The sequence below is a fragment of the Cervus elaphus genome, chromosome 1 (assembly GCF_910594005.1).
Source record: "Cervus elaphus chromosome 1, mCerEla1.1, whole genome shotgun sequence".
NCBI classification, from domain to species: Eukaryota; Metazoa; Chordata; class Mammalia; order Artiodactyla; family Cervidae; genus Cervus; species Cervus elaphus.
The window spans coordinates 97,414,475-97,435,841 of record NC_057815.1 but is presented as its reverse complement, the minus strand read 5'-3'; the positions used below and the strand labels follow the sequence as shown (position 1 = coordinate 97,435,841).

At 48.2% G+C, this 21,367-nt stretch overlaps 2 protein-coding genes across 3 annotated transcripts in view; one reads left to right on the top strand and one right to left on the bottom strand.

Moving 5' to 3' along the window:
* The first annotated feature begins 12,534 nt into the window (after positions 1-12,534).
* On the top strand, positions 12,535-16,581 carry LOC122701394 (macrophage-expressed gene 1 protein). The gene has a single exon (XM_043914323.1). It carries the CDS (start codon positions 12,632-12,634, stop codon positions 14,783-14,785), a length of 2,154 nt encoding a protein of 717 aa, XP_043770258.1. The 5' UTR covers positions 12,535-12,631; the 3' UTR covers positions 14,786-16,581.
* Positions 16,582-17,427: 846 nt separating this feature from the next.
* The window catches only part of DTX4 (deltex E3 ubiquitin ligase 4), a 39,834-nt gene continuing 35,894 nt past the window's right edge, over positions 17,428-21,367 (bottom strand). For both annotated transcript variants that reach the window (XM_043914351.1, XM_043914343.1), the window contains one exon: positions 17,428-20,810. The gene's annotated coding sequence lies outside the window, so the exon portion shown is untranslated. The remainder of the gene's footprint in view (positions 20,811-21,367) is intronic.

Genomic DNA, 21,367 nt, shown 5'->3' with positions numbered 1-21,367 from the left:
ACCTATATTAGCAAAACTCAAGTTTGGTGTTTTTATAATGAGAATTTTTCAATAAGCCCCTCCTATCTCCACTTTGCATTATACTGACCTTTCTTTCTTTTTTTTTTTTTTCCCTAATCTTTCCCTATTTTCCTTAGTCCTTCTCTTGACTGTCAGCTGGTGGACCTGTTATCAGATGGGGCAAGTCAGCTCTGTGATCCTGGCTCCTTCTTTCTCAACCTCTGTCCCACCCTCTAGGCAAGCGCTGCCTAGGTTCGATCCCTGGGTCAGGAAGATCCCCTGGAGGAGGAAATGGCAACCCACTCCAGTATCCTTGCCTGGAGAATCTCATGGGCACAGGAGCCTGGTGGGCTGCAGTCCACGGGGCCGCAAGGAGTCGGGCATGACTGAGCGACTAACACTTAGCCTGGATGAAAACCCAGAATCTTAATCACCAGACCAGCAGAAGCAAGAGGCTACTTTCTCCTGGATCTTTGCACTGACAAATGCATTTATCACAGAGGCAGAAACTGTAAACTGTTAGAAACATAGCGTCACAACAAATGGGAGCACACACAGAGAAATAGTTTCTTTAGTTGAGACAGAAGCAAGGCAGAGATATACACCCAGAGAGAAAGAGTGTGGGTGTCCCCCCAGTGAGAGTGCAGTAAAGAGGCAGCTACGTCATTTTTATAGGTCAGTTCTTCTGGGCCTTTGTTTACCATTAGCCAGTTATCTGGTTTCTTTTTCCACACTGACCTACCTGGGGACCCTCCCCTGGGTGTGCACAAATCCCCCAGCCAAGGCGGGTCTTGGAGTGAAAGCTTCTGGGAGGAGCAAGACTCATTATGGCCTGGGGTTATCCCCGGACATTAGACCCACAAGGAGCCTTTGTGCACAAGTGTAGTCTCCTTTTCCCAAAAAGGGTGGGGGGAGTGGAGATCCCTTAATCCTTTACTCTTGGTCCTTGCCAGGACTATTGCCTTGACTATTGCCATGACTATTAACTTAAGGTGTTGACAAGAGACAAAGACTAGCTAATTACCCTGTGTCTGTTACTTCCGTTTCATAGGGCAAACAGGAGGCTGATTGTCAATGCCTTAACGGGACCCCACCTAACTCTTGCCTCAGGAAATGCTAAGGTTGTTAAGTATCCAGGCTGAAGTCCACCTCTGCACGCCCCATGAAATGTGGACAGGAGGCCAGCTGTAAATGTCTGATCGGGAGCCCATATATCTCCTGACTCAGATTCCTGAGCTGATCACAGTCTAAGGAAAGATAGACAATTGTTGAGTCACGTATGTGTCTTCCGACAGAGCATAGGAAACCACGTCTTCACCGTAGTCCGCTGGAGGGAGAAGGGAGAAACAGATCAGGTGCCCAGCTCCTCCTGTCAGTGTTCACTAGTACACAAGTCCTCTGTATTTCTGGGTTGTGTTCGCCAGCGTTCTCTGACCAACTACTGGAGGAGCCACGGCCCACATGTGGTGGCCTGGGGCTTCGCTTGAGTTCAAAAGTGAGGAAGGGGCCAGAGTCTCTTCGGATCCAGTCGTGTTTATTTTTTAAAAATATGTGTCTATCTACTTTCCGCTGTGTGGGTCTTTGCAGCTGCTCTCAGACACTCTCTAGTTGCAGTAGGTGGGAGCTACTCTCCAGTTGTAGTGGGTGAGATTCTCTTGCTGTGGCCACAGGCTCTAGGATTCATGGGCTCAGTAGCTGTGGCGCATGGGCTTAGTTGTCCCTGGCCTGTGGAATCTTCCTAGACCAGTGATCGAACCTGTGTCCCCTGCACTGGCAGGTGGAATCTTAAATGCTGGACCACCAGAGAAGTCCTCCATAGTGTTCAGAGTCTCCAGACACAATAGGGTACTCAGTTAAATTCAGATGTCATTTATTGTTTTTTTAAGTAATTGATTTATTTGGCCACGTGGCTTGTGGAGGTCTTTGTTGCCCGACCAGAGATTGAACCTCAGGCTTATGGCAGTGAAGGCACCGGGTCTTAACCCCTGGACCACCGGTGAAATCCCAAATTTGAATGTGAGATGAACAGTGAATATATTTCTTGGTGTAAGTATGTCCCCAATGTTGCAGGGGACATATTTCTGCTAAAAAATTATTTGTTGTTTACCTGAAATTTAAATGCAGTTGGGCATCCTGTGTTTTCATTTGCTGAGTCATGTAACCTTTCTCTTGTGGGGCAGGTGGAGACCACGTCAGAGTCTGGACCCCCTCCTGGAGAGGTCGAGTGCCCTTGGAGGTGAGGGGTTGGAGGACCACCCAGCGCTCTTCACAGGGGAAGGAGTGGAGGGCTGGGGTGGCTGATGCAGCTGGAGATATCTAGAGAGGCAATAAATTCACCTGGTACAACCTGAGCCTGTGGGTTCCGGGAGGCCTTCAGAAGGAAATCATGTTTAAACTGAAATATTAAGGACTGGCAAAAATTTGCCTGGAGAATTTGCAGAGTAGTTCCAGATGAATAAACAGCACCCACTGCCCAACCAGTCCATCCTAAAGGAAATCAGTCCTGAATGTTCACTGGAAGGACTGATGCTGAACCTGAAACTCCAATACTTTGGCTACCTTATGTGAAGAACTGACTATTTAGAAAAGACCCTGATGCTGGGAAAGATTGAAGGCAGGAGGAGAAGGGGACAACAGAGGATGAGATGGTTGGATGGCATCGCCGACTCAATGGACATGAGTTTGAGTAAACTCCGGGAGTTGGTGATGGACAGGGAGGCCTGGCATGCTGTGATTCATGGAGTAGCAAAGAGTTGGACACAACTGAACGACTGAACTGATCTGAACTGTCCAGCACCCAGACAGTGGACTTCAGGTTTGTGTAACTGCCTTTAGCTGTAGTTTGGCCTGCATCTCAAAAGGCAACTCTTCTATTTGAATTTGTCCTTGCAACAGCCCAAATAAATGCACATTGTCAACATTTTCTTGTGACCTCACACCCTCTTTCCTCTCTACCCCCGTCCCTTTCTACTTTCTGTCTTTATGAATTTGCTGCTTCTATGCATTGATGCCAAAACTCAGCCTCTGAGCTCAGGTGCCAAATTGCATCTCAGAGACAGAGTTTTGGGTGAAGCAGAAAAGAAAAGCAAAAGGGGACACAGGGCGTCAATGTCCTTCCAACTGAGCGACCCAAACTGGGGGATTTGCTGAGGAGTTTTACAGCAATGAAAACTGACCTTTTCCAGTCCTGTGGCCTCTGCTGAGTTTTCCAAATTTGCTGGCCTATTGAGTGCAGCACTTTCACAGCATCATCTTTTAGAATTTGAAATGGCTCAACTGGAATTCCATCACCTCCACTAGCTTTGTTCGTAGTGATGCTTCCTAAGGCCCACTTGACTTTGCATTCTGGGATGTCTGGCTCTAGGTGAGTGATCACACCATTGTGATTATCTGGGTCGTGAAGATCTTTTTTGTACAGTTCTTCTGTGTATTCTTGCCACCTCTTCTTAATATCTTCTGCTTCTGTTAGGTCCATACCATTTCCGTCCTTTATTGAGCCCATGTTTGAATGAAAAGTTCCCTTGGCTTCTCTAATTTTCTTGAAGAGGTCTCTAGTCTTTCCCATTCTATTGTTTTCCTCTATTTCTTTGCATTGATCGCTGAGGAAGGCTTTCTTATTTCTCCTTGCTATTCTTTGGAACTCTGAATTCAAATGGGTGTAACTATCCTTTCCTCCTTTGCTTTTCACTTCTCTTCTTTTCACAGCTATCTGTAAGGCCTCCTCAGACAGCCATTTTGCTTTTTTGCACCTCTTTTTCTTGGGGGCGGCTTAAGGGCAAGATTGCTGATAAGGAGCAGGGTGTGTGCAGGGCCCACACTCCTCTAATCTGGCCTCAGATGGTCTCCTGACGAGCTTCTGTGGTTCTAGAGGTTATCGAGCTGTGACCTCTCTGGAATGAAGAACCCTCCATCAAATAGTTAGCATCCTCCACGTGTTGGGGGCTTTAGTTCTGCACAGGAGCTCAAAGACACTGCCAAGTACAACCCTTGAGTCAGAGCCAGCTCCCTGCCCCAGGCTGCACCGCTGTTTCTTGGCTGCTCCTGTCTTGTCTCTCCGTCCCCTCTCTTCCTTGATTAGCAACTGCATGAACAGTTTGTTCCTTTGTAACTCAAGGTAGGTCTTGGAGGCCAAAGCCTATTTCCTACAATCAAGAAACGGGGGGCACAGAAGATCTGTGGTTCCCAGGATCCCCCCTGGGTCTTGCTTGGTTTCAGCGCCTCATGTAAGTGGGAACCTCATAATGTTTGTCCTTTGCCATCTGTCTAGCCCCAGTCTTGACAGGCCTCAGGCATAAAACTACTTCTGGAATGTGGATTGTCAGCTTCAAACATAAACTAGGCGCTCTTCCTAAATGAACTGTCTTGTCCTTTTGTTCCTATTACCTTGGGGCTTGAAGCCACCATTGACTATTTTTGAATCTTGCTAACAGAGCTCTAAGATTGCAAAGTTTTTACATTCATCCATTTCTTCAGTTACTCTTTCCAACAAATATCTGTTGACTACCTAGTGGGTGCCAGATGCTTTTCTAGGGAAGGCTGGTATTTATGGGGACAAGTTATAAGGATAATGAAATATTTTCTCCTTATAAGTTAAATGTGCTTTTCCAAGCTCACCAAACTGTGGTGGTTTTGAACTGCGGTGTTGGAGAAGACTCTTAAGAGTCCCTTGGACTGCAAGGAGATCCAACCAGTCCATCCTAAAGGAAATCAGTCCTGAATATTCATTGGAAGGACTGATGCTGAAGCTGAAACTCCAATATTTTGGCCACCTGATGCGAAGAGCTAACTCATTGGAAAAGACCCTGATGCTGGGAAAGATTGAAGGCAGGAGGAGAAGGGGATGACAGAGGATGAGATGGTTGGATGGCATCACCGACTCAATGGACATGAGTTTGAGTAAACTCTGGGCATTGGTGGTGGACTGGGAGGCCTAGCATGCTGCAATCCATGGGTTTGCAAAGAGTCGGACACGATTGAGCGACTGAACTGAGCTGAACTGAAGCTCACCAAGGACCCTGTCCATCCTGGTGCTTGCCCTGGAAATCCCTGAAATTCCCCACAATCCAACATTGAAGGAAGCTTCTAGGACCGTTGCACTGAGCATGGTCTTTATCCATTCTCATTTTGTCATTTAAACAAGATAGAAATAGTCACCCCCTCCAGGACCTCTAGGCTGGTGAGTAAGTAAGTCAGCCACCTTCTCTCGCTTGCATCTGGAATATAGCATCACCGCCAAGATGGCCACATCACAGAAGTATGACCTCAGCCACAGAGATCACAAAGACAACTTGGGCTCAGCTGAAACAACAGCTTTTCAAGAATCAGAGCTGTCCAGAGACAGTAGGTAGGGAGCCACCCTGCCATGGAAGCATCCAAGAGAAGGGTGGATGACCACTTTGCAAGACAGTACTGGAAGAGGCTCAAGCATTGGGCTGAGAGCGTGTGTCCTTTCTAATCATGAGATTCCAAAATTCTATGATTCCAAATTAGATGTCAGTAAGCTACAGATCCCAGGAAAATCTAAGCTTCCACCTGTTTTTGTAGAGATTTATTGGAACACAGTCATGCTATGCATTTGTGTATCATCCACACGTAGTTCGCACTCTGATGGCAAAGTTGAGTAGTTATCACAGACACTGCTGCAAAGCCTAAAACATTCACTAGCTGGCCAGTTATAGGAAAAGCTTGTGAATCTCATTCTAAGAGACTCCTGGGATGAATTATTTGATAAAGCCTCCAATTATTTCTAATTTGTCTGTGCCATTAATCTATGTGGCAGGGCTACTAGATTGTTTTCCTTAAAGATATGCGTGTCTTTGTTTAGGATATTAAAAAATATTCAGGTGCTCCCTCTGAGTCAGTATAACTTCCTTATCAATGCTATCAAATGGATGAGAAGAAAAAAAAGCCTCCTGAGATGCTCTAACATGGTTTTTCTCCCACTCCCGTTCTTCGAGAATTGAGCTACAGAGTCAACCTGAAGCCTGCAGCAACAAGCTTGGCAAAGCTGAAAGCTGATACACGTTGAGCTTCTAGCTGGGTTGTAAAGAGCTTTACATGGAGAGTTTCAGTCAATCCTCTTAACAACTTCATCTACCACGTAGAGGAACGCCACAGTTGAGGACATGGAGGCTTAGAGAGACTCCAGAACTTGCCCTGAGTCACATATGGAGCCAGGATGCTGCTTATATTTCAATTCTGAAACCTCTATTTCACATCTACATACATCAACCTAGCTGTTGAGATATTTTGAGTGACTGTACAAAGAACAACAAAGTCTAGAGACTGAATAGACTCTCAGCCCAGCCCATGTGCTTAATCTCGTATTTAGATCACAGAAAAGTAGTCACGACAATGGGAATATTTCATCGGAGGACCCGAAGCTCCCGATTCCGCATAATTCCATGATGGCAGAACCACCTCCCCAACTCACTTGTTTTCATGGTTATTTCAAGCAGAAAGAAAAATGGTGGTGATTTTCACTTCATCTCTGCTTGACGTCTGTCTGAAGATCCTGCAGCTAAAGAAGGAAAGACTGAAATCTAGATGGGTTTTGTGTTATCCAAAAATAAAACAAATATAGAAATATGAACTCCTGCCAGCAGTTAACCCAGAGAGGCCAGATGCCACCCAATCACTTCTTTCATTCAAATCTTCCTCCAAGAGGAAGTTACATGACAGGAAAGACTCTGGGACTAAGAAACAAGCGCATAAGAGAAATCCCAGTTTCTGATCCTGTGGTTTACAAGGCTCTCTGTTTGTCTTCAGCTGAACGAGAATGCAAGAGGCGCTCTTCATATTAGACTGGTGTCATTAGGAAACCTAAAAACTGATCGGAGGGGGAATATGGTTGGTCTTAACTACTCAATCCAGTGGAGCTTAGCTTCAGTTCAATTCATTTTAGTTCAGTTTAGGCACTCAGTCGTATCCAACTCTTTGCGACCCCATGGACTGCAGCACACGCCAGGCCTCCCTGTCCATCACCAATGCCCGGAGTTTACTCAAACTCATGTCCCTTGAGTCAGTGATGCCATCAAACCATCTCATCCTCTGTCATCCCCTTCTCCTCCTGCCTTCAATCTTTCCCACCATCAGGGTCTTTTCAAATGAGTCAGTTCTTCACAGCAAGTGGCCAAAATATTAAAGTTTCAGCTTCAACATCAGTCCTTCCAATGAATATTCAGGACTGATTTCCTTTAGGATGGACTGGTTGTATCCTTAGCTTGGAGAGTAGGAAAAAGGAAGCAGTGATTCCAAGGACTCACCTGGTCAGCTAGACTCTTAAAAAAGCATTAAGTTTGACCTTGGCTACTCCAAAAATGGCATGTACAAAGGGTACTTGATGAATAGATGCTCAATAAGTGTTTGTTTAAAAGCTGGATAAAATAGGCTTCCTATAGTGGAAATTAATGCTGTGATTGATGAGTGATGATTGCTATGACTGTGTTGTAGGGAAGTGGAATCCTAAAGATGAGATCTCTGACACAGTATGACTTCCTTCTTCTTTAGGGCAGTGGAGGTATCACTTTAAATCACAGACTTGTGTCCTCCAAACCTAAATATGGACACAGTAAAGAGAAAAAAAAAAAGAGCAAAATAGGGAAAGTTGATAAGGATAAAAAGAATTAGAAAAAAATGTGAGGGACACATGTTGATAGAGAAATGAAATGAAATGACCAAAAAAAAAAAAAGAAAGAAAGAAATGAAATGGCCAAAGCTGCTACTTTCTGGTCTATTTAGTGGGAATCTGCAGAATTTCACACGGGTCTCCTGTTTTTACCCACAAGATGAAAAAGAATCAAGAAACCACTGTGTTTTGATTCTTGTGGTCAGGACACAAACAGTCCTGATGGGAAGAACGGTCTCTGAGGAGAAGGAGCTGACAAAGCAAGGATCAAAACACCAGGTTAGCCATCAACTGCTCAGAAAAGAAAACACTGTCATGTTGTGACTAATTCCTCCTCGATTTTCCAGAACCAGGTTTATTCCAGAGTCTTTAGACATCACAATTCTTTGATCCATTTAGACTATTTGACTGTCGAATTTCAGACTCCTGATACATCCATAGACTTCTGCTAAAACTAAGAAGGGGGTGGTCGCTCCAAACACAGCCAAATGTTCGCCTCTATTTCAGACCACAGGTGAAATGCAGAAATAGGGGACACCCGGATTCGCTCCAAGCCCACACAGAACTGAACCTCAGACATTGAGTCACGGGGTGGCTCTGCATGAGCTGGTGTCAGAAAGCATGTGTTCACACTGAGAAAGAAAGCGGACCTGGGACTTCCCTCTTGCCTCTTTTTGGGGGAAGTGAAACCACTCTGCTGCAAAGCAGATGCCCAACTTTTGCAGAAAAGTTGCCTTTTTCTTTTTAGAAACTCAAGTTTAGCTTTCAGGCACAAGCCCTTGAGAGCAGCCTTCTGGAGAGTTTATGGAGTTGCCTGGGCCTTTCAGTACAAGCCAAAATGGAAGAAATCACTGGTGAGCAGAGTAAAGCAAGAAAGGAACGGGTGAAACGCTCTGGTCAGACCCTTGGAGCTCACCTCCTCCTACCTGATCATTATGAGCAGCAATTCCTGCTGGTGGCATGCAAATTTCAGTTGAGCCGAAATTCCCAAATTTGCACTTCTTCTTTCATTGTTTCTCCGTGAATTGAGGAGAGAACTTCCTTGAGCATAGCAAACACAGTCATAGGCTTCGGATCATCTTAGGTGTATGGAAATTCCGGAACTACTTGGTTTCTTTTGGCTTATAAATGTATATTTGTTGCTTATTTTTCTGAATATGAAAGCAATGATTACTCATCCTTGCCTTTGGGACTTGGTAGATTCTCAATAAAGTTTTGTTAAATGAGTAAAAACATACTCATTGTTGAAAACTCAAAACATGTAGAAGAGTGGAAAGAAGTAAATAATTCATAAAACCTACCTACTAGATATAACTACTGTCAGTGGGTCAGTTGGTGTATATTCCTCATTATATTTGTACATAGTTGAGATCATATTGAACATTTGTCATGGCTTTTCCTCTTAACATTATGGCATAAGAATTTCTTATGTTATTAAAACTGTTTGAAAATATAATTGTGATGGCTACAAAATATTTTGTCATATGAATGCAATGTAATTTCACTCTTTGGGCTCTTTTAGCTATTTCATTTTTTCTTTTTGCTATAATAAAAATGAAGATGAAGGTGGTAAAAAAGTAAATGACAATGACTAGGTGTTTAGAGATATAGGAATGCCTAAACGTAGAATTATCTATATTCACCTTACTTGTATTCTCGTTGAAGAAAAGTGAGATTCCATCAGGATCTATTACAGCCAAAAGAAAAAATAAGAAATTGTCAGCATGTCTTCAAAACAGGGTGAGTGAGTTTTCTGATTCTGATGAACTAGCCCTGAAACAGTTTGAAGAGAAGTATATGGATATTTCTGCAGGCTTATTGGAAGTACTCAAGGGCATTCGGTTCTAACTTTTCTAGCTCTAAATCTGTGACCACTGTATGGAGGCATACATTTGTAGCCCGGGCAGAGGCTTGCTTCTCTAGCCAAGCAGAAACTGGGTGCCCATTTGCTCAGGCGCTCTCTGCAACCCCAGGGACTGCAGCCCTCCAGGCTCCTCTGTCCATGGAATTTTCCAGGCAAGAATACTGGAGTGCGGTGCCATTTCCTTCTCCAGGGGGGGGGGGGGGATCTTCGTAACCCAGGGATTGAACCCACATCTCCTGTGTCTCCTGCACTGGCAGGCAGATTCTTTACCACTGAACCACCTGGGAGGCCCAGAAACTGGGTACTGGTTCATAAACTAAACCCTCTTGAGTGTAAGTGAATTCCCCAGAGCATGATAACTGAGGCATTAATAGACCCAGGATGTGATATTTCTGGGTTCACAGAACACCATCAAGGTTTTTTAAATTTTATTTTATTAAAGAGTAGTTGATTTACAATGTTGTGTTAATTTCTACTATACAGCAAAATGACTCAGATACATATATATGTATTCTTTTTCATATCTTTTCCATTATGATTTATCACAGTATACTGACTATAGTTCCCTGTGCTATACAATTGGGCTTTGTTATTTATCCTTCCTATATATGATAGTTCATATCTGCTAACCCCAGACTCCCAGTCCATCCCTCCCTCACCCGCCTTCACCCTTGCCAACCACAAATCTGTTAAGTTCATTTGTATTTTCTTTAGATTCCACAAATAAGCAAAATCATATGATTTTCATCTCTCTCTGTCTGACTTACTTCACTAAATGGCATTATTTCATTTTTTTATGACTAGGAAATATGGAGAAGGAAATGGCAACCCATTCCAGTGTCCTTGCCTGGAGAATTCCTTGGACAGAGGAGCCTGGTGCTACAGTCCATGGGGTTGCAGAGTCAGACACAACTTAGCAATTAGTACACAGTATTCCATTACATCTAAATCTATATGGGCTTCCCAGGTGGCTCAGTGGAAAAGAATCCTCCTGCCAATGCAGGAGATGTGAGTTCAATCCCTGGATTGGGAAGATCTGCTGGAGAAGGAAATCTCAACCCACTCCACTGTTCTTGCCTGAAAAATCCCACTGACAGGGGAGCCTGACAAGCCATAGTTCACGCAGTTGCAAAGAGTCAGACATGACTGAGTGACTGAGAATACGCACAAAATCCGTATACTTTATCCTTTCATCTGTAGATGGGCATGTATTGCTTCCATGTCTTGGCTATTGTAAATAGTGCTGCTATGAACATTGGGATGCATGTATTATTTGAATTAGAATTTTCTCCAGATATATGCCTAGGAGTAGGATTGCAGTATCCCATGGCCACATAAAACAGGAGTTTGTTTTTTTTTTTTTTTTAATTGTGGCAAAGTGTTGGTTGCTCAGTCATGTCTGACTCTTGGCCACCACATGGACTGTATCCTCTGTCCATGGAATTCTCTAGGCAGGAACACTGGAGTGGGTTACCATTCCCTTCTCCAGGGGATCTTCCCAACCCAAGGGTTGAACCCAGGTCTCCTGCACTGCAGGCAGATTCTTTACCGTCTGAGCCGCCATGGTGAAAGTCACAGAACATGAAGCATACTACTTTAGCCATAGTGCCCCGTGCAGTTCAGTGGCACTAAATGCGTTCACATTGCTGTCAGTCTCACTATCATCTATTTCTGGAATGTTTCACCTGCCTAAACTGAAGCTCTGTCCCCAGTAAACACTAACTCCCCACCCCCCTGGCATCTACCAATGTACTTTCTGACTGTGAATTTGACTATTCTAGGTCCCTCATATCAGTGAAATCCAGCAGTATTTGTCTTTATCTAATGTACATTGGAACTCATTTTTAAGGTTAACTTGATACACGTCCTACAAACAGACTGTATCTTTTCTTTTTCCCTGGGCTCTTCCGTTAGTTCTCATTAGCGATCCACTTCATACACACACACGTCAGTCCCAAACTCCCCGTTCACCCCATCCCGTTTTCCCTCTTTGGTGCCCATGCATTTGTTTGCTATGTCTGTTCTCTAAGCAAGCAGGTTCATCTGTATCATTTTTTCTAGATTGCGTCAAGGTTTTAATAGCAACTAGTGATGCTCCGCCTGTGAAGCTAGGCAACTGGCCTCATTATTTCTGAAAACACCTGTCAGCTGCCTCAGTGACAATCCTGCGGTAATTCAATTCCTTGAAACTGCCTTTCCAGAATGCAGACGGGCGGCCTGTGAATTGAAACATGGCTTTTGCAGTCTCAGTCCTGCATCTGGTTCGTGGTGTAAGGGTGCAGTCGGGAGCCATTAGGGCGACATAAGGGTGCAATTGGGAGTTTCCATGAACTCCTCTGGATTTCCAGGCTTCCACTCAATGTGCTAGTTCTCCCACAGAACCGACAGAGCTGAGCTCCAATCAAGCCTGGTTTTAGGTCAATGGGACTGAAAAGACTGCTTTAAATGATGAGGTTTAATAGACTTAGCATTAATACACAAATGCAAATTCATGAAGTTATCTTCTCCTTATAACACAACAAATGAATTGCTGCTTTAAAAAACTGAGTGGTGAAGACCACATTCATTTTTACACATCTGTCTAAGTTACATGCACTTAACTATGGAATGAAAAAATTAAAGTTATAAGAGCAGGTACCAAGTTATTGCTAACTATACACAGAGGAAAAGGACAGTGATATTGAAGTCCCAGCAGAGAGTCGTTAGGGGAAAGCAGAACCATCAAGAGAGTGAGCAAAAAATAAAACCAAAACTTTCTTTCAAAGCTGGAATGCTCTCATGGGGGTAACGGTAAGGTATGTGGTTGTATTTTTTCTGAGTGCCCACTGCTGCTGCAGAGTAACCAGCTGGGTGCTGGGGGAGGTCAGGGGCAGTTAGGCTAGCTCGCTGTTCAGGATACAGGGCTGGGTTTGCTATCTAGGGCCACACAATTGTTTCAAAGTCCTGATGGACATTAGTGTTCAAGTCAACTCTCATTTCCCCATTTCGAGATTAGACTAGCCCAAAGAGGAACTGGTGGCTTTAGGAGAACTGCTGAACTTTTTGTTTCAGCAACGGCTTTCTTTCCCATCGGTTCAGTCTGCCCCAAGCCTGCTGGCTGCAACTTAGGACCAGTGGGTCAGGCCAGGGCTGTATGAGCCATGAACAGCTTCAGGGGTGCCTTTCTAATCTGGGCAGTGGCAGCATGGGCTAAAATGGACACATCTCGGGGACCGACCGATGAGGCTGGGTTTCAAAATTGCAAGAATGCCTTAAAATTGCCCGTTCTGTCCGTCTTACCTGGAGGCGGCTGGGATAACCTGCGGAATGTGGACATGGGACGGGTGATGGAGTTGACTTACACCCACTGCAGGACCACGGAAGATGGGCAGTACATCATCCCAGATGAGATCTTCACCATTCCCCAGAAGCAGAGCAACCTGGAGATGAACTCCAAAATCCTGGAGTCCTGGGTGAACTACCAGAGCACCACCTCCAACTCCATCAACATGGAGCTATCTCTTTTTTCCAAAGTCAATGGCAAGTTCTCCCCTGAGTTCCAGAGGATAAAGACCCTTCAGGTGAAGGACCAAGCTGTAACTACCCAGGTTCAGGTAAGAAACCTGGTCTACACGGTCAAAATCAACCCAGATGCAGAGCTAAGCTGGGTGTTTAAGAAGGAGCTCATGGACATCTCGGAGCGTCTGGAGAACAACCAGACCCGGATGGCCACCTACTTGGCAGAACTCCTGGTCCTCAACTACGGTACCCATGTCATCACCAGTGTGGATGCAGGGGCCGCGCTCATCCAGGAGGATCACATCAGGTCGTCCTTCCTGCAGGACAGCCAGAGCAGCCGCAGCGCCTTGACCACGTCCGCTGGAATCACCTTCCTGAACATTGTCAACTTCAAATTCGAGGAGAACTACACCTCACAGAACGCCTTCACCAAGAGCTACCTCTCCAACCGAACCAACTCCAGAGTTCAGAGCATCGGAGGACTTCCGTTTTACCCAGGCATCACCCTCCAGGCCTGGCAACAGGGCATCACCAACCACCTGGTGGCCATGGACCGAGCTGGCCTGCCTCTGTATTTCTTCATCAACCCCGAACAACTGCCTGACCTGCCGGGGCCCTTGGTGAGAAAGCTGTCGAAGACGGTGGAAGCGGCTGTGCGCAGGTATTATGCGGTCAACACCTACCCCGGCTGCACAGATCTCAACTCGCCCAACTTCAACTTCCAAGCCAACACCGACGATGGCTCTTGTGAGGGGAAGATGACCAATTTCTCCTTTGGGGGAGTTTACCAGGAATGCACCCAGTTCTCAGGGAATGAGGTTGTCCAGCTCTGCCAGAACCTGGAGCAGAAGAATCCGCTGACCGGCAGAGTGTCCTGCCCCTCTGGTTACTCCCCAGTCCAGCTGCTCACCCAGACCCACGAGGAGGGGTACAACCACCTGGAGTGTTCGCGCAAGTGTACCCTCTACATCTTCTGCAAGACGGTGTGTGAAGACGTGTTCCGAGTAGCCAGGGCTGAATTCAGGGTGTTTTGGTGTGCAGCCAGTGGGCAAGTACCCGAAAACTCGGGGCTCCTTTTTGGCGGGCTCTTCAGCAGTAAGAGCATAAACCCTCTGACCAATGCCCAGTCATGCCCAGCCGGCTATTTTCAACTGAGACTTTTTGAAAACCTCAAGGTATGTGCCTCTCAGGACTATGAGTTGGGATACAGATTTTCCGTCCCCTTTGGTGGGTTCTTTAGCTGTGCAGTGGGGAACCCCTTGGTGGATTCTGCCACATCCAAAGATCTGGGGGCGCCTTCTCTAAGAAAGTGTCCGGGGGGCTTCAGCCAACACCTAGCCCTCATCAGTGATGGGTGCCAAGTGTCTTACTGTGTCAAAGCTGGGCTTTTTACAGGAGGGTCCCTGCCCCCTGTCAGGCTTCCTCCTTACACCCGACCACCGCTCATGAGTCAGGTGGCCACCAACACTGTCCTGGTGACTAACCCCGAGACGGCCAGCTCCTGGATTAAAGATCCCCAGTCCCACCAGTGGCGGCTGGGGGAGCCCCTGGAGCTTCGCAGGGCCATGAGAGTCATCCACGGAGACGGTGGGGGTCTGTCTGGAGGAGCAGCCGCGGGGCTCACCCTGGGGGTGACCGTCGCCCTGGCAGGGGTCGTTGCCCTGGCCATCTATGGTGCCCGGAAGTCCAGGAAAAAGGGATACCAGGTGCTCCAGGATGAGAAGCAGAGTTTGGCTGCAGGCACTGCTGTGAATGGAGATGCCCTTGACCAAGAGCAGGCACAGAGTCCTGCTTAGACTCTCCCAGGACACCGTTTCTCTCCTCCCTGGTCAGGCCTTCAACTTGTTTTTCATTTCTTTTTCTCTCCACTTCTGCCCTCCTAAATAATGCTGTGTCAAGTGCAACAGCAGTCCTTGTGGAACTGACTTTCTAGGTCTCTGGGCCAGGAAATAGACAGAGCTACATGGACAGAGTTGGGAGAGGGATTGGAGGGCAGTTGTGGCTTTTTAAGCAAAAGTCATCCTAAAACTTGAGGGGGTCATCTCTTCTTGATGTGTGTCATTATCTTCACCTAAAAGCTAATGTGTAATAAGGACAAGGGAGAAGGTTCATATTCAGATTTGAAGATGCATTTAATCTGAGGTCAGTCATGGTTTCCAATTCATGAGCTCTAAGGATGTCTTTAAATGTTACCCTCCTGCTATTTTGTGTTTTTTTAAAGCAGTCTGGATTTCACGCTCCCAGAAGAGCCCCCAGAAGATGCAGGAGGTCCTGCTTGGCTCTCGCATTTCATTTTTGAGGTACTGATGACTGTGTCATCTCCTCTGGACCATCTCAGTGTCCTCTGAGCCAGGAGAGGGTGCCTAGACCAAACCCACTCTTTTCAAGCTCCCCACAATTAAGACAGTGAGGCCAGGCCACTCTTGGACTTCAGACTAGTGTCATAAAGCCCTCAGAGAATACTTTAACATTTAAACCTCTCTTAGGAAGGTCAAGGGAGAAGAGGCGGTTTGGAGACCAGCAGTGAGTGAAGAAAGGGTGAAAGCTAGAAAAGATTCTGGTGCTCTTGGGGAACTGGAATTCTTACCCACAACCAGCTGCCTGGTTTCACCTTCTCAGCTTATCATAAGTGAGGCAAAGAGAAGAGCTGCAGGTTTGGCTAGATCAAGCATGATGCTCTCATGTTCTGTTACTCAGGTACCATCCCTCCCTCTTCCATAGATGACCACCTCCCCTTTCTAATCTCGCATCATGTGGGGGAATCACACCCCCCTCAATGCACACGTACACACACCTCACATTCCAAAAATTTTTCTGGGGGTGGAAGACAAGAAAGATGCAAGAAGTCAAAGTAAACCCACATCAAATTATCACTTCATCCCCAAAATCTGAATAAGATAGAAAAACTCCTATTATGTATCCTGTCCTTTTCTTTTCTCCAGCAGAAAGGAGGTTGACATGATCAAATCAATGTTAAATGAAATGAAATGAAATGAAAAAAGACACCCAACATCATTTGTGGCACATTTATTCCAGCCCCACACTGACTCCCCTGGGACACCTCCCAGGATGCGTGATTGTCACCTGGCATTTGACGCTTTGCCTAATTTTAATAATGGTCTCACCTAACTGTAATTATTAGGTTGACTCTGTTAATATTCAGCACCATTTTTTTAAAGCTATGTATTTCTTCACCAAATCGAATGTCATGGATGAGTTAACTTCTATGAAGGATAATTTGTCCCAGCCTCATTTAACACCTGCAGTCATGAGTTTGGCTTCTACCAGGTCCTTCTTCTGGGAGCTTGAACTGTCCCAGATTGTGGGAAGACAAGAGGGAGGTCACACAATCACTCCCACTGCAATACAGAGGAGTGACTCAGAACTGGAGCTGTGCTCTCAGTCAGACGGAGATTTCTACAACCTCTGTACTAAACCCCTGCTTCTTAAGCATTAAAATGCCTTCCCTCACCTCTGGGGATTTGTGGGTATGTTTCAGCCAAGCTAACCACTTTCCTGCTGATACTGACTTCCCCGTAAGTTCTTTGAAGATCATTGAGTCAGATAAATAAAGTATACCTTTAACCTCTGAGACTTTTAATGTACTAACGGCCTACTGAAATGAAAAGTTCTTCACCAACTCATACTTCTAACAAAGTTGCATGTAAATTTATATTAAAATGTGTACTTAAGGAATGTGTACTCCGTTCATCCCCAGGAAATCAGAATGAGACAGCCTGAGGTTTACATTCATCAAGTCACTTTACAAAATCCGAACCCTGATGGGTGCTTCATAGGTTCCACTCTCTGAGGCCTGCTTTCTTGACTGGCTAGCTTAGGCTGGAGTCTGTGGAAACACTGATCCAGACTTCCAAGAAAACCACACTCCATGGACTGTCAGAAACAAGGACACATTTGGGTGACAAAAGCCCCTTTGCAATTGCATTTTATCTTTGTGTTCTCATCTGAATCAAGATTTGAAAAACTAGAGGAGGAAATGGCAACCCATTCCAGTATTCTTGCCTGTGAAATCTCATGGGCAGAGGATCGTGGCGGGGGAGAGTCCCTGGGGTTGAAGAGTTGGACACCACTTAGCAATTGAGTACATCTGAAAAACACAGCCTGTAAGCTATTGAAACATACCCGATTTTGTGGTCGAGTGAAGGGAACTTTAAGAAGCAAACACTCACGGTTTTTAAGATGGTCTTTCCCCTACTGTTTCACTTATTTCCCCCTGCCAGGTCATCTGTTTCTTTAGAGGAACAAGAAGTCAAAGTAGGTTACTTGGTCGAATGTGTGGGTAAAGAAGATGTAAAAAAGAGCAGAAAAAGGGACTCTCCCGTTCAGTGGAAGGACTTGCGGTTGCTCATGGACTTGGAGAGGTACCCCACGTCCTCACCGGTAGGTGCACCAGGGGACAGAAAGCAGGCTGAGACAGTTTGCGGTTGTTGTTTGACGTTTATTGTTCCGCACGTAAACCTCATGAGCACCAGGTGGCGATGTCCACTCACAGAGCAACACCAAGGACTTCAAAACACACCAGTTACAGTGATTTACAACAGGACACTCACCCGCTCTCCCCCAGAACCACCCCCGCCCCACCATCAATGCCAAGGACCACAGACCAGGAAAAGAGGACAGGGCCCTTCCTTGTACCACACAGGACCTCCCCCCAACCATCTCATGCCCACAACACCAGGACGAGCACTTTGGACCAGGCGTGAAACCACAGAGAAGTCCAGGCATCAAAAGGGGGATGAAAACACAAAGGCAACTGCACACACACTCACAGGATCCACCTTTCAAGGGATGAGCACTAAGAGGGTTTGTCTCCAGTCCCACGTGTCCTCCCTGGAGACTCGGGAGGGGAGAAACGAGGCTGCTGGTGCTAAGACAATGAGCGGACAGGCATGGGATTCCCGGCACGTGGCAGGGAACACAGCAGGGCTTCCGGCGGGAGGACTTACTGCGTCCGAGTGATGGATGCGCAGGACCTCTGCCAGCGGGGGCTCTTGCCCAACCCAGGGTTGTACCTTTCCAGGTTGGCATGAAAGAGGGCAGAGGCATGCCCCTCCCACCACCCTCGCCTGGCACAGTGTTATAAGGGACACGAACGGCTCCTTCTGCCCAGAAAGTCCCACTAGAAGAGCAGCAGATGAGGTAGCCCCTACGAGTATCTCAGGAAGAGACACAGGCCATCAGTACTGTCAGCATCCTGAGAGCGGGAGGCTGGAGGGTGTGAAGAGACTCTCAAAGGGTCACCGCCTGCCTGCCTTTCCCCTGCAGCCTCTTCTTTCTGCCCTGGGCCCGGCTCCTTCTCCACCCGCACCTTCTTCCACCCGACCCAGGGACATCAGTCTCTCTGCCAGTTACGTCTCCCTTCTTTCCCCACCTCCCGCCACAGCGCTCTGTCTACCCGCCGACTCTGGGTCTGTTTCCGCGTTCCTGTGAGTGAGGAGCCCGGAGATCCCGGACAAGGATGCCGAAGGAGGGTGGGGGTGTAGCCGGGCTTACGATGAAGCCCGTCTCTGGCACAGGGTGGTCCGGCAACAGGCTTGGGCTGACATCAAACGCTAAGGGACGGCTCTCCCGTTCAGTTCGGATATTTCCTTCCCGGCTGCGGCAGGAAACTGCCCGGAAGTGCGGTGGGCTGGGGGCCAGTCTCCTGGTCTGCTGGTGAGATAAATGACCGATGGGAGAGGCTGCCAGCGCGGCCTTCGCTGGAGCTAACTAATATCCCCAGAGCAACTTGGCGACTAACACTTTCACGTCTTCCGCCACGTGGAAGAGGAGGACGAGCTCAGCACCAGTGTACCCCAGGAAAGGGGTGACACCCGAGCGAATCCCCTGGCCGCCCCCCCGTCAGAATGTCTGCAGGCCTGAGAGCAGGCCACTCAGAGCCGGCTCTCGGAGAAGCTTGGCTGCCGCTTCTAACTTCAGTGCCGCGTCTGAAGGCTTTTCCATTTCCATTTTTCCAGCATCGAAAACCTTCCAAATACTATGAAATATATGTGCATATTTATATATATATATATACGTCAGACCCCCAGACACGAGGTATATAAATTTGAATCGGGATCCAGAGGAACTTTCCCCAAACATGGAGTTCAGAGGATCCACTTTCAAAGGGGGCAGAATTGGGGTTCCCTTCTTCACCCCCCGTCTCTCCTCCCTGACCCCCAATTGTCTTCTTCATGGGAGCTGAAGGGAATGTGGGGGAGGGGACAGGCAGGGTCTTGGGACATAACCCGGACACAGGTTGGACTGGACCCCAAGGTGGTCCCGACCCTGCTGGAAAGGGCTGGAGGCCCCCTCCTGCGCTGGGCCAGCCGGTCATTGAAGAGGGAGATGAGGGTCCCTGCACCCCCTCCAGGCTCACTAGACAACGTGCACGGAGACCTGCTGAGGTCCTCGTGGACCGGCTCAGATCCGGCCTGTGTATCTGAGAGAGATATACACAGGAGTCCATCCACCCTGCACCCTACGCAACCCCCAAGCACAGCTCTGTCTCGGTCTGAGTTCACGTTGACTACGGGATGGATGTCAGACGGTGAGGCACGTCCACAGACCGCCGCCTGGCTGTTTCATTCCCATCAGAACTGGGGTCCGACAGTTTGCAGAACCAGAGTGTGAGATCATGATGGGACCCTCCGCCACCCCGGCCGAGTGGCGGAGCCTGGCCGAGAGGTGTGCACACGCGCATGCGCACACACAACGCCCACTGATGGCGCGAAGGCCAGCCTGGGCCCCACTCACAGTGACTGGATGAATCACACGGAATCTCTGAGCTGGTCTGGGATGAGTTGGAAGGGCTGGGCTCCTCTCCCTGAGGACTAATTCAGACGCTAAGTGGGACGCAGGCTCTGGTCTGATCAGAGAGGGGCGGGAGACATCGCGCCCCAGAGAGGAATCCCAGAGTCCCTCCGTCTGCATAGGAGAATCGGATGCCTCTTTGGACAGGGCAGAGGGGTGGGCGGGAGGCGGGAGCAGCCAGGACCGCGATGGGAGCTGAGATGCTCCCGGAAGCCCTCACTGCTGGGACCGTCTTAGCGAGCAGCACTTCCACGCTGTACATCGAGGTACCGGTTGCCGATGTCGCAGCAGTTCAGCGGTTCACCCCTTTGCCCCCTCAGTCTTGCACAGTGAGAGCTCCTCACCTCCAGGGGAGGAGAGAAAAGTAGAAACTCCGCTCTCCAAGCAGAGTGGAAGCAGCAAGAAGCCGGCCGAGACGGGCGCCTCGGACTTCACAAGGCCAGGGTAAGGGGTGCCCCTACCCCACGTGTGCTGACTGTGCCCCCTGCTGGGGAGGGGGTGAGGGGAGGAGTCCCTGCCTACCCAGCACCGAAACTCCACGGGAACAAACGGAGGGTGGCCCTCACCCCGTCCCGTGGCCCCTGCATCTTGGATGAGGTTTGTGAATGACATCCCCTTATTCACTCTGGCTCCCCCCTGTGGCCGGAAGGACGGGGGCTGGAGCCCGCACAAGGGGCTCGGGAGGGCATGGTACCAGCTTCCACCCTGACTCCCCCCACTTCTTGCCCTGCGGTTCCCACACCCCTGCCACCCCGAAGCCCCGTCCCCCCCAGCTCAGTCCTTCTCCTGGGCAGCGCTGTCCTCGGAAATGCCCTGGGCGGCCAGCTCGGCCAGCACGTTATCCAGGTAGTTGGCATCTGGGTAGCCATGGCCGGTGAGGTTAGAGCCGAACTCTGTCTTGTGATGGACCTCATTCCAGATGACGGTGTCTGACTCGCCCGTGGTGCTGGACGTCCCGATGGCAAAGATGAGGCGGCGGTCCCAGGCCACGAGCAGCAGCTTCAGGACCTGAGCGAAAATGGGGGAGATCAGCGCCAGACATGCCGTGCTCAAAGACCATCCGCGAGGAGGACGCGCTCCCCGCCCTGTGGTCCCAGCCCTCCCCGCACGATAGTGCTCCAAGCAGCACAGGGAATGGACAGGAATTGGGAAGTGGAGTCAGGGACCTGGCAGGTTCAGGCTTGACTCTGTCATGGACCAATTGTGAGGCCTTGTACAAGTTACATGACCTCTCTGAGCTTTCAGTGGTACCACTTACCCCCAAAGGTTGTGAGCATCTTAAGGGGGCCCTACATGAAGAGTGGTTTCACAGCAGTGCCTGATGTATCCACTCAACTAAGGTTAGGGCCCAGAATCACGCATGCTAAGTCACTTCAGTCGTGTCCAACTCTCTGCGACCCCATGGACCATAGGCCATGGGGCTCCTCTGTCCATGGGATTCTCCAGGCAAGAACACTGGAGTGGGTTGCCACGCCCTCCTCCAGGGGATCTTCCCGACCCAGGGATGGAACTCGTGTCCCTTACATCTCCCGCCCTGGCAGGTGGGTTCTTTACCGCTGGCACCA